This window comes from Cryptomeria japonica, chromosome 9, assembly GCF_030272615.1.
Source record: "Cryptomeria japonica chromosome 9, Sugi_1.0, whole genome shotgun sequence".
In the NCBI taxonomy this organism is placed as follows: Eukaryota; Viridiplantae; Streptophyta; class Pinopsida; order Cupressales; family Cupressaceae; genus Cryptomeria; species Cryptomeria japonica.
In genome coordinates, this window is record NC_081413.1 from 68,915,260 (window position 1) to 68,931,556 (window position 16,297).

At 37.6% G+C, this 16,297-nt stretch overlaps 1 protein-coding gene across 1 annotated transcript; it reads left to right on the forward strand.

Moving 5' to 3' along the window:
* The first annotated feature begins 351 nt into the window (after nt 1-351).
* LOC131041120 (protein GLUTAMINE DUMPER 2-like) lies at nt 352-675 on the forward strand. Its single transcript, XM_057974097.1, has one exon. It carries the CDS (start codon nt 352-354, stop codon nt 673-675), a length of 324 nt encoding a protein of 107 aa, XP_057830080.1.
* Nucleotides 676-16,297: the final 15,622 nt, after the last annotated feature.

Sequence of the window (16,297 nt, forward strand, 5' to 3'; positions counted from 1 at the left end):
CGTTCTATATTTACAATTGATTTTATGCATTGTATTGTAATTGTTGGTGTTGGTGATTATACATTTGAGTCTGGTTTTTGAAGTGTGGATTCTTTCCAAAAAGGATTTTTTCAAATATATCTGTTGTTATGGTTTCATTTGTTTAGATCTGATTTTACATGTGTTTGTCTAATCTGCAATAGTTTCAGAGTTTGTAAGAAACTTCTCCATATCTTTCTTATTAGATTTAGCATTTGGAAGCATTATTCGACACTTTAGCTTTCTTTCAAAAAGATTATATAAAACGCATATTTTTTTTCTTTCTCTTAAAGTTGTGAATATTAGTGGAAGAAGAAAAAAATTGTAATAGGGATGAGAATTAATATTGTCCCAGCTTCTAGCGCAAGCAGCACAGACCATTCTCCCGTTCCGTATCTACTGGGTGGGATAGGTGCCCTTTTGGCTCTCATACTGTTTTCTTTGCTACTCCTTGCTTGCTCCTACTTCAATAACACTAGCAGAGGTCAGTTGAGAAATGAGCATGGTGAAAGTGACAAGGATGAGATGGGCAAGACAAGGATGCAGGGAAATACAGCCCCTGATGAGATGGGGAAGGGAGTGGTTGTCATAATGGCGGGGAATTACAATCCCACCTTTATTGCCAAACCAACTTCTGTGGAAGCAACTGCAACCTAAGCTATATTTCAGGAGCGACAGTCCCACATAGCAGTTATATGATTTTCCTTTGGAAATTCTGACAATACTGTTAAATATTTTGATATTTGTAATCTGTGACTGTTGCTTTCTTTTAGGTAATACCAGAGGATTGATATCTTGGTCAATCAAGAGTTAGCATCTTATAACAGAAAAACATCTTTGGGCAACATTAACCATACCATTTTGTTATTGCTCTGCTATCTTTGAGAATTATGAGCACCAATATTCCCTAAACGTTTAACTGACACACTTTCTTTGAACTGACCATCCCATGCTCTTTGATTCATTGTATATGCTTGTCATTTTCAAAACAAAAAATATATTTCGTGAATTTTGTGGGGTTTCCATCCGCCTATAAACGCTTCTTCCATTTTTAACTAAGCACGGGCAACTGCAGTTCCAAATTTCACTACGTTGTTCTTGCATACTGCGTGTAATCAGACTAGGTGTTATCGATGTTTTTAAAATTGGGTTCTTTCCCCATATTTGGCTATGGTTTTTGAAAAAAATTGTATAAGATGTGGCCCCAAATGCTTCAACTCTGTTTTAAACCTAGAGGGTTTAAGGTTTTTCTAAGTTTTAGGCTTTATCTTTTGTGTTAAGTCCCCTGGTTTCTATTCCGACGTTACTTTATTTCACTTAAGTCATGGGTCGCGGGGTCGTAAGAACTGTCCCCCCTTGCTATTTACTTAGGCGGTCATGTTGATTATTTGAAAATTTTCGCCTTTTATTATTTCCTTCTAAAGTGCCGGGCCCAGTAAACACTGATCAACTTGGGGAAAGATCCGACGGTTGGCGCTATTTCGCAAAGGCTAAGTGCTCACATTTTAAGGCTGCGAAATAGCGAGGATGAATATCAGCCGTCCATGTGTCATGCGGAGGAAGTGAAGGTTGCGGCTGTCAAGAAGGTGGGGCCCCCTCTACGTGGTCTTCTCTGGCGTATTAGAGGGCAGCACGTGGCACAGGCCGCCACAGTCAGCATTTTAAGATTAAGGATCAAAGTGGGCCCCAAAGATGAGTCAGCTCACAGGTGGAGGTGACCTGGCAGGGATAGCTCTTATAATTCATTGAGACCCCGTGGCTCCTTCCAGCGAATGAAAAGTCGACAGGTCAGCTTCGAAGATGACAGAAAGCCGGGTGTCCATGATGTGTCCGTGGGCCCACCTTTTTTTGAAAGCTCCTAGCGGGGTTTAAATGCTGATCAACTTGAGAAAGGATCTGACGGTCAGCGCTATTTCGCAAGGGTTAAGTGCTCACCCTTTAAGGCTGCGAAATAGCGAGAATGAATATCGGCCGTCCATGTGTCACGACAGGGTAAGTGGAAAGCATAGCTGTCAGAGATAGCTGGAGCCCCGTGGTGTTCTTTTGGCGTATTATAAGGTAACACGTGGCACAGGCCGCCACAGTCAGCAGGACAGCAAGCCGGGTGTCCATGATGTATCCGTGGGCCCACTTTTTTTTGAAAGCTCCTTGCAGGGTTTAAATGCCGAGCGAGTCGAGATAAGATCTAACGGCTCGCGCTATTTCGCAAGGGTAAGATGCTCACATTTTAAGGCTGCGAAATAGCGAAAGTTAACCTGGACCGTCCACGTGTCTTGATGACACGCGGTCTAAAAGGCAGCTGTGGGTCCCTATAGTGTATGTTCGACAAATGAAAAGTTGACGGGTCAGCTTCGAAGGTGACAAGAAAGCCAGGTGTCTATGGCGTTTCAGTGGGCCCACCTTTTCTGAGGTAGACCTGTCGAGACTGAAGTGGGGCCCCCATGGTTCTTCTTCTGGCAAATAACAAAATGACAAATTAGCACAGTGGATGACTAGATGCCAGATGTCACTGATGACTCAGCGGGCCCACCATTCCTGAGGACCTGTTCGAAGGATTAAAAGGCGATTAACTTGAAAGATAATCCAACGGCCCGCGCTATTTCGCAAGGGTTAAGTGCTCACCCTTTAAGGCTGCGAAATAGCGAGAATGAATATCAGCCATCCACGTGTCATGATGATGACATGGCAAAAAGAGAAAGGCACGGGCCCGCCACAGTATAAAGGGCGACATTCAGCCAGTATCAAAATAGAATGTGAGGGGATTTTCTAAGCCAATAGTCGGATGCCGCGTGGTATTATGTGGCCAATAAAAAGACAGGACTTAGACTAAGGACAAAGCCGTCAAAATGAAATTCACAGAGAGACACTTGCAGAAAGACTGCGACCCGTTGGAGCTAAAATATGAATTCTCGTATGAATTCGATTTTGAAGGGACGGCCGAAGCATGCGGAATCAATGTTACAGTTAAGGCCCAGAGTACAAGCATTTGATTTCCTAACAACCAAGTAAGGATACCTCTTAAAAGGATTTTTGCAGAGGAGGCAAACGCAGAGTTATCTTTTACAAATACAGAGAAGGCGAATTGGTTGCAGAGCGAATTTCTTCGAGCAAGCATCAGGTTTTTCTTATTTTGCAGCCGTTCTTGTGTTGTGATACGTGAAACTGTTCTCATATAGCATAAATAGTTTCAGAAGTAATATTTATCCGGTTGTATTGCAAATGGCTCCTAAAAGGGAATTTTCTGGTAAAGTTGATTATCTTGAAAGAAGTGTGTGTGATGACTTCTTAGAGCAGTTGACGCTGTCAACCAACCAGGCATCTAAGACCAAAGAATTAGTACCCAGGGCTCCCCGACTGAGAATTGGAGAAGGATTGTATGATAAGGGTAATTGGTTAAGAGACCCACAGGTTGGGCTGTCTGGGTTGGGGTTATTTAAAATCGGTTTTGGAATGAGGAATTCTCCTGCTCCTCAAAATAGCATTTGGGAATTAGATGTTGGGAGATTGGTAGTCCCAGGGGTGTTCATGGATATAGATTTGTTAACCCAGATTGCATTAAATTATGATTCAGTTACCAGGTGTATCCGGGATGTGAATGGAAAAACCCTCGTGGAGATAAATGCAGAAGAGCTGAGAAAAGCGTTTGGGCTTAGTGAGTTTACCAATTTCTTGGAGCATATAAACTTCATACAATTAACTCAGGTATACAAGGCACAGAGGACTCATCTCAGGAATGGGCCTCTCAAAGAACTCTTTCTGAAAGTGGGAGGGTTAGCAGTTGTAGGGCCCAATACACAAGAGCCCTTTTCACTAAGTATGTTTACCTTAAGGGCAAAAGGGATGTACTGGGCACTTTGCCAAGTTCTAGGAGAGGATGCTGAATCTAATATACCAAATCATTATCTCTTAATGATTGTTCAAATTTTGAATCCTTCTCTTGCTATTACATTTGATTATGCCTCCTATATTGCTGATGCTATCCATGGAGGACTGATGGGGATAAAGAATGGGAAGGTGGATAGGCCATTTGGGTGGTATTCACTATTGATGCACCTCTTCCTCTTCAAAGGTGGAGATTATTTTGCCAGTGGAATGGATCTGGTAAAAGAAAAGGAGGGAGAGAAGATGCCAGTACAATTATGGAGTACCGTATTGTCATGGGATAGAGAGGATGCAAGTTTTCTAAAGTTTGATAAATACTTTGCATCCAAAATAAGGACTCTTCTTTGTCCTGACAATCCACGAGTCCCCAAGGTTCTTCTGAAATTCTTAAGACCAAAAGAATTCGCAGAGAATGTCAAGATTGTTCATAACTGGGGTGATATGTATTTGTATCCAGTGTCCACAGTGTTTAGGGTTTTTGGTTTCAGAGGCACCCCATTTTTGTTACCATACCAGGTCCCCCTCAAAGTGGGAATAGCTGAGATTCTCAGACAAATTGGTGACTTGCAAGAGGCAGAGTTAACAGGCCGAGGTAAAGGGACTATTTTCCCTACAGCTACAGTAGCCCACCAATTTGTAATCACCAAGGGAGGCTGGAAATGTTTTGAGGATTTCCTTAAACCCTACCATTTGTCCACTGCAGTGTCTAGATGTGCTGACCCGGAGGACTTCTTCAATGGTGTATTCTGGAAGAAAGTAGCATGCAGAGGTAGGCCCCATCAATTCCACTTTCCTGAAGACCTCATCAGGAATGAATTTGATTTGGATGAACAGGAGTTGAGGAAAGAAAAATGGGTAGCTTACAGGAAGGCCCTGGATTTTGTGCATCAATTTGATGCTAGCTATGACCCATTGTCTAGCTTCTTCCCATTGGAAGAAAAGATAAAATTTTTGATTATTTGTTTTGAGGATGTGATGCAGACAATAAAGGAGAAAAGGGAAGTTGTAATTAAAAACAACCCTGAGAAAGCAAGAATGATTTTGGGGAAATCAGCTCCTACTAAAGCCATCCCTCCTGGTGATTATACCCTGCATAAGAAAGCAGGTTACAGTGTGTTGGTGTCTGCAACAGGGGAACCCTCTTCATCTAAAGGGAAGAGGAAAGCACATGAAGTCATTGACATCCAAGACAGCCCAAAGAAGCAGAGGGTGGGGAAGGAAGTGCAATCAGATACACCCCTATATTCCCCATCCCTATCCCCTCTCCACATTGGAGATGAACAAGTAGCAACTGAATACCTCTCTCAGTTGGGCAGTTTGGGGGAAATTGCGTATACATATGATGAAGTGGAAGAGGGGATGCCAGAAGAACCCACTGAAGCACAAATGGACATCACCTCGACTGAACTCAAAGGCCAGGAGTGGGATCCTGAGATAAAGAAGGCCACTAGTGCTTTTCTAGCAGATGATAGTTTTGTAACATCTGAAGCATTCATGCAGTTTATATGGAAACAACATATAGATAAGTATAATGCTAGATGTGAAACAAGAAAGGCAAAACAACTAGATAAAGATCCAGCCTCGATGGAGGAAGAAATAAAACAGGAGATGATGGAAGAATTCAAAACCATCACTCCTGAACAGGGGAGAGATTTAGTAGCACAAGCTGGAGTGCTCATTTTGCCAGAATGGAATATTGTTGATGCTCTGGTGCTGGATGCAGTGAGGAAAGAAACCAAACCCATGGAAGGGGTTACATTCAGTAAAGACAATGCTGCTCTAGTCATGTGGTCCCTTAAGAGAAATGAGGACAAGAAGGGTAAAGACACCACAGGGACAAGTCACATTGGCGGATTGATGGTCAGGAGAGTAGAAAGTACAGGGGTAGTAGAGGCTGCTAGCACGGTGTTGGAGACTGCCAAATTTAGTGTTGCAGTAGCTGAGAAAGATGCTAAAGAAAAAGAGGCTCTCCAGCTCAAATTGGAAACGGTCTTGAAGGCTTATGACAGTGCCAAGGAGGAAATAAGAGGCAAGGAGAGTATTATTGCTAGATTGCAGAGCCAATTAGCAGGACAACGTCAACAAGGTGAATCTTCAACATTAATGATCACCTCTTCTCCTGCAAGACCTCCACCTACTAGCCCCATTATTGAGCTCCCACCATCTCCTGCACCTTCCAGCTCTCAGATGATAGAGATAACTCCCCAAGAATTGGAGAGTCTTAAGCAAACTCAGGCCTATTATGCAGGGAAGTATGAAGAAAAGATCAAGGCTACAGTCTCCAGTTTTGCAGACACTATAAATGCTTCACTCCTTCACAATAGTGTAGGAAAAGTCATGGAGATATGGACTGAGTTGATAAGAGATAAAGTCATATTGACACCCATTTTTGACAGATGGAGGCCTAGGGAGCAGGATTTGGAGTTCATGTGTGTTTCCTGTGATGAAGCAAGAGCTAACCCTATTATCAAATCCACTTCTGATATTACTAAGAGTTTATTGCAATTGGCGACAGAGGTGGATAATGTGGAAAGAAGGGTTAAATTGCTTAAAAAGGAATACACTGATCAGGTGTGTGAATTACTCCCAGGAATTTTTGCCAATCCAGATCAGCTGAAAGACAAACAGATATGGCTCAATGAGATAAATGTTAAATTGTCAGCAAGGGTCAAAGGAATTATTGATCTGGATGACACCTCATTTTTTGTTATAACCATACAGGAAATAGAGAGAATTAAATCACACTACAGTTTTCTTAACTCAGAAGTCAACAAACTGAGGAATTCTTGGAAAGGGTTGACTAAGGTTAAAAGTGATGTGATTAATTTTGTATGGTCGACCGAGGAGACGTATGGTGAGTGGGGAATTAAATATTCCACTCGAGATCCGGAGCAGTTAGAGAACGTCCCTGAAGAGCTAGAGGAGGTTGCAACTGAACAACCCGTCCAACAGACTGCTGAAGAAGCTGAAAAGAGCGCATAACTGAAATTGTAACTTCTTCAATTTTTGAAGTAATTGTAACAAACTTTCCTCAAAGAAGTCCGAAGCTTTGTGCATCCATATTGTTATAAATGGATACCAGGACTAGAGAGAAAGGGGATCACAAATTTTTGTAAGAAAATGCTGCAGAAAAATTCTCTGCGCTTTTCCAAAGATTAATGGAGAATCAGACTTTTGTAGAAATTTTTCAAATGAATATTAATATACAGGCCATCAATTTTGAGTAAAGCTGTGTGTCTTCTTCAAACTTGTCCTTGAGTTTATTTACTTTGTTTCATTCAGAATAGTCTAGGATTTTTTCTGTTTGAATGGAATTGTAAGGCAATCTCAGTATGGGTGTTTCTAGCTTTTCTCTTTAGGAGGGAAATTAAATATGCACGACCACTCTACCGGTAAATACTTTAGGAGAAACTTTGAATTGGAGGACCATAGTTCATTTTGAAGTGATTAGATCCTCGTTGATGTTAGGCATTTACAGGGATAAATGGAAGCTGAGTTGATGGGAGGTATAGAGGTACCTCATTTCAGGAGTTTTATTTGAGTTTGAGTGACTCTGTAACCTTGGATAAAGCACTGGTATTAATCTGAGGCCTTTATTGCATTTGTTGTCGATCAAATATGTTGAAATTGAGTATTGTTTCCCTCTTTGTTTTCAATTGTTTTTTAAGGTGAATAAATCCACTGGTTTTCTGGACTGGTTTGCTGTGGATTTGTTGCTTAAGAGTGTGGATTTAATTCACAGAAGGTATACCCACCTGGGCTTAAGGAAGAGCCCAAAGTGTAGAAGGTCTAACCAAACCTTGTCATATGTTGTCTCCGAAATTCTTTCATCCTTGATGCCTTCTTGGCACCCATTTTAGATTATATTATTAAAGGCATTGAAGGGGAATCAGATTTTGAGAACAACACTAGGGATGGATACTAGAGAGTAATATTTTATGATTTATATGTGAAATATTAAATTTTATTGTTATGGTTAAAACTTTGCCTACTTTTAGAATCCTCTTGATTGTTAAGTGCATGGGTTCACATTTGTTTAAGGAAGTGATAGAATAATTTAGATAACATGATATGCTCGACACCATTGAAACTAGTTTGTTGATTTAGGGTTTACAAATACATTGAGGTTATGAGCATGTTGAGGGCTTTCTATTTAAATAATATAGATATCGTGAGAAATGATCATGATGAATAATAGAGAGAAATGTTTTCCAATGTAGATTCGACTAATGAAGGATTGGACACCTTGTGACTTTTAGAGGGCATCCTTTTGATTCATAAATCTATGGGGTTGTATTTGTTTGAAGAAATGACTTAATAATTTAAATGACTTGATATGCTTAAAACTAGTGAAACTATTTTATTTTTTTGAAATTTAGAATTTATAATAGTTTGTAAGGTTTAAACTGGCATTTCATGTATAATCTGATTAATGATTTTGCTAATTCATATCTCTAGACTAAAAACTACTTGAATCTTTAATAAGGATTGATATGATAATTAAAAAATATATAATATCATGAATTATAAAGTTGTTCTTTGACTAATTATATTTTTTGGTGTACTAATCTTAGAAGTTATGCTTAGAATCAAAATACATAGGCCTGTAATTATTAGAGGATTACCAGATCCTATTTGACAGAACGTACTAGCATTCATAGATAATAATTTTTTGAATAAATTTTATTCAAAGCTATAGATATTTTGTGTGTTATGTATTTTATCATTTGCTTTTATATTATCATTCTTTACTATGATCCACTATAGTACTTATAGTAATTGTCCAAAGCTACTAAGGAATCAAAGTAGTTTCTTGGATTTGGGTAATGAAGTCTTGAAATTGTGATGTTAGTTATTATTGAAAGATAATTGATTAATTATTCTTCATTTGGTAATTTATTTTCCCATAAGAAAGAGTTAAAAGATCAGATTCTGGCTATCCAAATGGATAGGGGAAGGTTAGGTGCTTCCCCTAAGAAGACTAAAACAAGACATGGGTTTTTTATTTGATCTTCATTATATTTTGATAAAGGATAACCTTTTTGGAAACAAAGGTCCAAAATTCAATGTATTAAAGAAGGGGATAGGAACACAAACAGACTTCATCAGTCTACCCTTTGACACAATAAAATGAATAGAATTAGTGATTTGATTAGTTCAAGTGGCTCCACCTTCACTTAAGAAAAGGATATTCATAAGGAGGTTGTTAGCTACATTAAATTCGTTCTCAAATTTTAACCTAATCCATGTTATTGATCCTTCTATTCTTGAGATTTCAGATAGGTTTCTCCAAGTTATTGGTAACCACATCTCCCCCCGTGACCTTAAGGCATTGGAACTAAATTTTATCTTCTTTCTTGTCCATTTCAAATCCCTTGGTCCTAATGAGTTCCCCCTCATTTTTCTTTCAAAAATATTGGGACATTATGGGTATCTAATGTAATTCTTCCTACAAGTCTCCTCAAAGAAGTACATAGCACATATATTGTCTTGGTCCCTAAGAAGAGTGGTACTTAAATAATGATGGAGTTTCAGCCCATTAGTCTCTATAACACCTTAAACAAAAATCATCTAAATTATTGGTCAAAAAAATTAAACAATTTCTTGAGAAGATGGTTCATGTTGACCAAAAGGGATTTATCATGGGTAGATAGATCTTTGATTCTATATTGGCTATGTATGAAACTTTGCATTCATAGAAAATAGTAACAGATAAAGTAGGGTGGCTGCAAGAAGTTGAGTCCCACTTTTGGGCAAAAAGTGGGAGTGTTTTCTCTGTTTTTCAAATTTTTTGTCGATTGATGTCAAAATTTGATGCACTTAGAGATTGAATCTCAAAAAACTTCATTAATAGAAAATGTAGTGCTCAGAGTCTACTTTTCAAATATATAATTTATTTTAATACCTACATGCTAAAATCCCTTTTTAGTAGGCATGTTTAAAAACCAGTTTTTCAAAATGCATGTTTCAGGACCATACCACGCATGTGTATGACCACCCTTTTTTGATGCAAATAAATGAATTTTTGCAAATCCTTCTGGGAAATCATACCTAAGACACCAAATATTGATGAGAATATTTTTTCTTATTTTTTTATTGAATATATTTTTTTTTATTAATTTTTAACTGACAATAAAGTATATTTTCAAAACATCGGGTGTACGACCACCATAATTTGATGAAATTTTCATATTTTTCAAAAAAAAAAATTTAATATTCAAAATAATTGTATGTAAATTGATGTCATATAATTTATTTTTCTAAAATCCTAAAAAACAAAAAGTTATTAAAGTTTTAGTGAACCTTGGTATTTTAGGTTTAGGTTCCACTTTTGATTAATAAATAATACAAAAATAGTAAAAGTAATCTTATCACTATGAAATTTACATTTCTGAAATCAGGACGCTGAAAACACTAATGGGTTTTTGTTTTGTCAAAAAATTCAATCAGAAAGGCCATCAAAAAATTAGGCCAAGGTAGAAATCTGATGTTGTTTTACCTTAGTCATTTTTTTGGAGGTCCAAGCATAGGCTTGGTGAGACCAAGCCTATCCCAAAGCAAAAAACAAAGCTAAGGGTTGTTTCCCGCCCTTAATTTTAAAAAACGGGTGCTCGTTTTTTAAATTCAAAAAACAGGCACATGTTTTGATTTGAAGTAAACGGGTGCTCGTTTAGCTTCGAGCACCCGTTGCTAAATGGGCGCCCATTTCTTTATGGCTCGGGCACCCGAAGCTAAATGGGTGCCTGATTTAGCGGGCTCATTTTCCAACCCACGAACTTCCACGGGATTGGCCCATTTTTTAAATTCAAAAAATAGGCGCCCGTTTCGATTTGAAATAAACGGGTGCCCATTTAGCTTCGGGCACCCGTTGCTAAACGGGCACCCGTTTCTTTATGCCTCGGGCACCCGAAGCTAAATGGGTGCCCAATTTAGCAGGCTCATTTTCCAACCCGCGAACTTCTGCGGGATTGGGACCCAACTTTGTGCCTTTGCCCGGTATGCTCCTTAAGCCTTATATATCCAAAGCCTATGACATAATGTCATGGTGCTTCCTCTATACGGTCCTTTCCAAATTTGGATTCTGCGGTAAGATTTTGATGACGATTAACGTGTTCTTTCACTCCCCTATGTTCTGAATCCTAGAGAATGGAGATCTTCAAGGTATTTTTACATTACCTAGTAGGATTAGAAAGGAGGATCCCCTTTCCCCTTACCTCTTTATTATGATGGCAGATATTCTTGTTAAGAATTTTGACAATTGTGTATATTAGAGCTTTTTGAGGGGTGTAAGACCTTCCTTGTCCACCTTGGTTGTCTCCCACCAATAGTTTGTGGACAATACCCTTATGCTTGGCATTTCTTCCTTGGTAGAGGCTAGGACCTAAGTCTCTCTTCTTACTAATTATGTTTTGGCGTTGAGTTAGAAGATCAATTTAAAGAAAATTACTTTGTATTTTATGAATGCTCTTCCCTCTCCTTAGACCTAGATTGCATTCCTTTTTAGGATGACAAATTTCTAATCTCCTTTCATCATACCTGGGCATGCTTTTAATGTTTGGGAAAGTTGATAACTCTATTTGGTCTACTTTACTAGAAAGAATCCAAAAAACTATTACTAGTTAGAAAGGAAATCTCCTAAGTAATACAAGAAACCTCCAATTTTGTAAGGCTTCCCTTAAATTGCCTTTTTTATCTCCTTTCTTTGTTTCATATGATAGCTTCTTGGGAGAAGAAAATTGATCGGATTCAAAAAATATTCCTCTAGTCAAGTCTTGAGGAGAAAAATTATATTTCTCTTATAGATTGGAAGAAGGTTTGCACTAGAAAAGAGGCTAGAGTGCTTAACATCATATACTCTCATTCTTTAAACTTACCTCTCCTTTATAAAGTTAGTTGGGTCTTACTTTAGAGTCTTCTGATTGGTCAAGTGTGATGAAAACCATGTATCTGTAGGGTAGGGTTTGTAAGGCTTTCTTTTTGGATGATCCCTTTCCTCGTGGTTCCCACATATGGAACAATTTCATAAAAACTAATTTTTTATTATAGAGGGAACTTTCTAGCATATTGGAAATTATAGAAATTTTAGATTCTGGAAAGATCCTTGGGCCTCTTCTTTTCCATTAGAATTTCATCACATCTATTCAACTATTAAAAAATGACTTAATCAATAGACTTGGTTTCTTATTGAAGGATTACTAGAACATTTCTTCTTCTCCCCCTTTCTATAGGATTGATCCTCTATGGTTCAATATATTGATCCGTACAACTACTGAGGAAATTCTCAAGATTTTACATAATCCGAGATTTTATAAAACTAACTTATAACATATTTTGGTTTATCCCTCTTCCAAGGATGGGAACTATTTGATCAAGTTGGGTTACAACCTCCTAACTCCTGCTTAACCTTTTTATTTTAAGTGATTGAATATTTGGAGGTCTATACATCCCAAAAATTTATTTGTTTCTGTGTATGACTTGTCACAAAAAAAAAAAAAAATCTCTCTATTGATAACCTTCAAAAGAGAGTGATTCAGCTTATGAATAGATGTGTCTTATGTGAAGAGGCTCAAGAAATTATTAACTATATTATGTTCCACTACTAGTACTCATGGAACATAAGAAAAAAGATTATGAATCTCTTCTCTCTATCTTGGATTCGGTGTAGAGATCCTAAGTTGTTCTCATTTTGTTAGTCCCCTCTGAGTGCTTACCTTTTGACTATTGAGTTATAGTGGTAGGCCTTACTTCATAAAAGATGTATTATATCAAAAGAGTGAAATAATAAAATATTCGGGGATGTAAAGATTCAATTGAAAACCTTGGGTTTATCTATCATCAATTTTACTAAGGAAAACATCAAATATTTCTCTGTGTTCAAACATAAACATCTACCTTCTACTCTTGAGTTTAATATAGCTAAAGATTTGGGATTAACTAATTTTCTTTCTCTCTTTGTCTCCCCATGCATTGGTACTAAATATACTATTAAATGGTCCTCCCTAACACCAACTAAATAAATTTAAACTTTGGCAGCTCTTCTAAAGCTAAACTGAGTCGAGTGGGTGGGGGTGGCATCATTAGAGATATGAAAAGAGATTTGGTGCTTTTATATGTGACCAATATTGATGTCTACATTTCTATTTTCACTGAAGTGGTAGCAAATTTTTATAGCATATCTCTTTCTATGAATAAAGATTTTTAAAAGTCATTATTGAAGGGGGCTCCAGAAATGTAATCACGATGCTTCATGGTGAATCATCCCTAGGTTGGTGAATGGAAGATCTAATTTTAAAATGTTGCCACATCCTATCCACTATTGGACAAATCAAAATTTTCCATATCCTTAGGGAGGGGAATAAGTCAGTTGGTAGTCTAGCTAATTTAGGGCCCTACACCAATTCCTTACAAATGTGGACTATCTCACACAATCTCTCATATGATGCTCAAGTCACGATGTAGGATGCCCTAAGCACAAATGTGGGTTAAATATTTAAGTGTTTTTCTTCTAATTATAGCCTTTCCAATTGCTTTCCATCATCATTACATGAAAGGGAATTCACTTGCTAATTTATGAAATAGGACTAGTATTCCTAGCTCCACTATTATTCATCCTTTCTTCATTTAGGATCGTTTAATAATTTTTTGGTAGCTTTCAATTTACCTGGATATTTTTAGTCTTGTCCTACCATAGGGGGAGATTTAATCTAGAGTAGGATAAATAACTATGATTCCTTTAAAAAATATTATGTTATATGGTCTATGATGGAGAGGGGTAACTTTACCTCCTACATTGAGGGTATGAAAGGCTTTGACTCCTTTGTCTCTGATACATTTTCCCATTGATGTCATCAGAATAGGGTTCGTATTTAGGGTTTTCTTTCATTGTTTCCATGGAGCCCATTGTGGCTACTACTTGACTTTGGGTGGAAGGAGCAGTCTTCCCTAAAAACCCAAAAAGAAATTACAAAGAGTATTTTAAGAGATTCTTAGAGGACGGTGAGAGGATCTCTTGACTACAGAATGGGTTCAATAGAGAGGGCCTCCAAGGTAAATAAAAGAATGTGGCTCTTGTCCTGGTGAAATATATTATTCTTGATGGCAGGTACAAAATATTTCACTCACAAATTTTTCTTATGTTGAATCACTTTACTCATGGTGATAAAATGAATTTTCCTTTTTGGATTTTTCATCCCTATCCCAGTCCATTGTTGTGGCTAATTTGAAGGGTGTTATTTCCATTCACTAAGGGTTAATTATCAAAATTTATAGTTTTTATTCTTTTGTCCCCTACTAGTGGCCCTCAAGTGAACCCTACTAGACCTCTTTCAAATCCTACCCTAGTTGTAGAATTGTTGAATTTCTTGGAGACTAATGGGCAAGGTTCTTCTTCCTCTACTATATTTACTCCTCCTTCCAAACTATTGGCTACCTAGGTGAATCCCCAACATTCTGCTAAAATAAAAAACATGGAGTCTCATGTTCAACCCCAACAAGAGAAGATTATGATTGGTCATACAATCCAAGAGGTAATCTCTTATTACTCTTCTTCTTCCTTGACTATTCATTGTAAATGGACCCAAGATGACTCCCTCCCTAATATGTCTAAGCGAATGAAATTATTTGATGACTTTTGGCCCAGCTACACACCATAAAAAGGAAAATAAATAGATTGGAAGCTCTGGCTAAGGCAAAGGTGAGGGCTAGTGATTGTTCTTTGAAGGATAAGGATGACAGATTTTGGACTAAAACTAATGATATGGTGGAGAGACTTGTGATATGAGATAATATGGATATGAAGGTTAAGGTTCTAACTACTAAAATGGTCTCAGAGGAATAAAGAAAGAAAATGGTAAGGGTGATGTCTACTATCTAAGCTAATCATGAGGCGCTAAGAAGAAATTTGGATGTGACTGTGACTTTGAGCAAGGACATGGCAAGAAAAATGTTAGCTTCCATGTAGGTCCTCCAAGATGTATTGACATTTGATTGAAGATTACATTGATGAATTATTGTGTTGTCATTGATGTCAATTGTAATCGGTAATGATGTTGTTTTACAACTGGTAGGTGAGCAAGTGAAGGAAACTAGTATTACTTTAGAAGTAGCACGAGATCAACTGGTAACCCTAGCTGTTGATGTGCCAAACCCTAACCGATGGAGCTTGGTGAATCGATTGTATTGATTTATTATCAAATGATGATTGGTAATGATTATGCCACGTATGCATGTTATATGTGATAGGTTTCAAGTGGTTTTTGGCAAGTAGAGATAACGGTTTTATCTTGGGAATGAGCGAATACATTTCATGAAGTATAAATTGTGTGATGAGTTACAGGAATAGATGAAGTGGTGATCAAGGAGTGGTCAAGGTTGTCTTGAATAATGTGCAATGATTGCTATGTAATCCAACGGTCATACTTGAACTGATTTGTTTGTAATCTCTATGAGATCTTAGGTTTGTGATGTGTTACTGACCTATTATTTTGCTTATAAGGTCGATGAGTTGTTTTGTTGAACTATTGGTAATTTTGGTTAAGTGTCAGTGTGATTGATTGCTGAACCAAAAGGAGTATCTGCAGTATGTGTGAAGGCAGGTAGGAGCATGAAAAGGATCTAATCAAGCAAAGTAGTGTTACTTACCAGATCAGCAAACCCATGTTGTTCTCTAACAATTACAATAGTTAAATCCCTTAACCAGGTAAGATTTAACAGGATTAGTGCTTTCTAAATCCTCTAACCAGGTGATCCATTAGCTTGGATTTAAAATCCTCTATCGAGGTTACTCCTAACAGGGTATTGCTTCTAACAGGGCATTATAGTCAATCCTTTAACCGAGTGGTCCCTAACAGGATTTGTTCTTAACGGGACATTTTGCAAATCTCTAACAGGCTTGGCTCCTAATAGGGCCAACTTCATAAGAGTTCAGATTAATTGTGGGTATTCAACCCCACTGTGTTTTTTTCCCATTTGGGTTTCCACATCAAAAATCATTGTGTCAAGTGGTGAATGGTTTTTGTTGTTATGTTTGAAATGGTTAATTTTCTTAACTGTTAAATCCACTTAGATATGTTTAGATGATCGATAGTAATCTGAAATGTGCTTTTACTATTGTTAGTAAAGTATTTTGATGTTTTGGTTAAATGGTTTGGGAGTTTCAGAGCTGCTATACTATTATTTTGATATGCCTGTCAAACCGGTAAACTGTCAGTGCTATTGTAGTTTGTAGCTCAGTGTTTGAACCAGTTAGTTCAATAATTGACTTGTGATCTTGTTTTTGAGTTTGGTGAATGTTAAGTCAGTTTTCTATCTACTGATTCATCCCCCCCCCCCTCTTAGTAGTTGTCTGAATCCTTATTGATTCATCATATTGAAGATGAGCTTAAACAAAGACATTCCA

What these genes read in the sequence shown, in the direction of transcription:
- LOC131041120 (XM_057974097.1), top strand. Translation starts at nt 352, where the DNA reads ATGAGAATTAATATTGTCCCAGCTTCTAGCGCAAGCAGCACAGACCAT.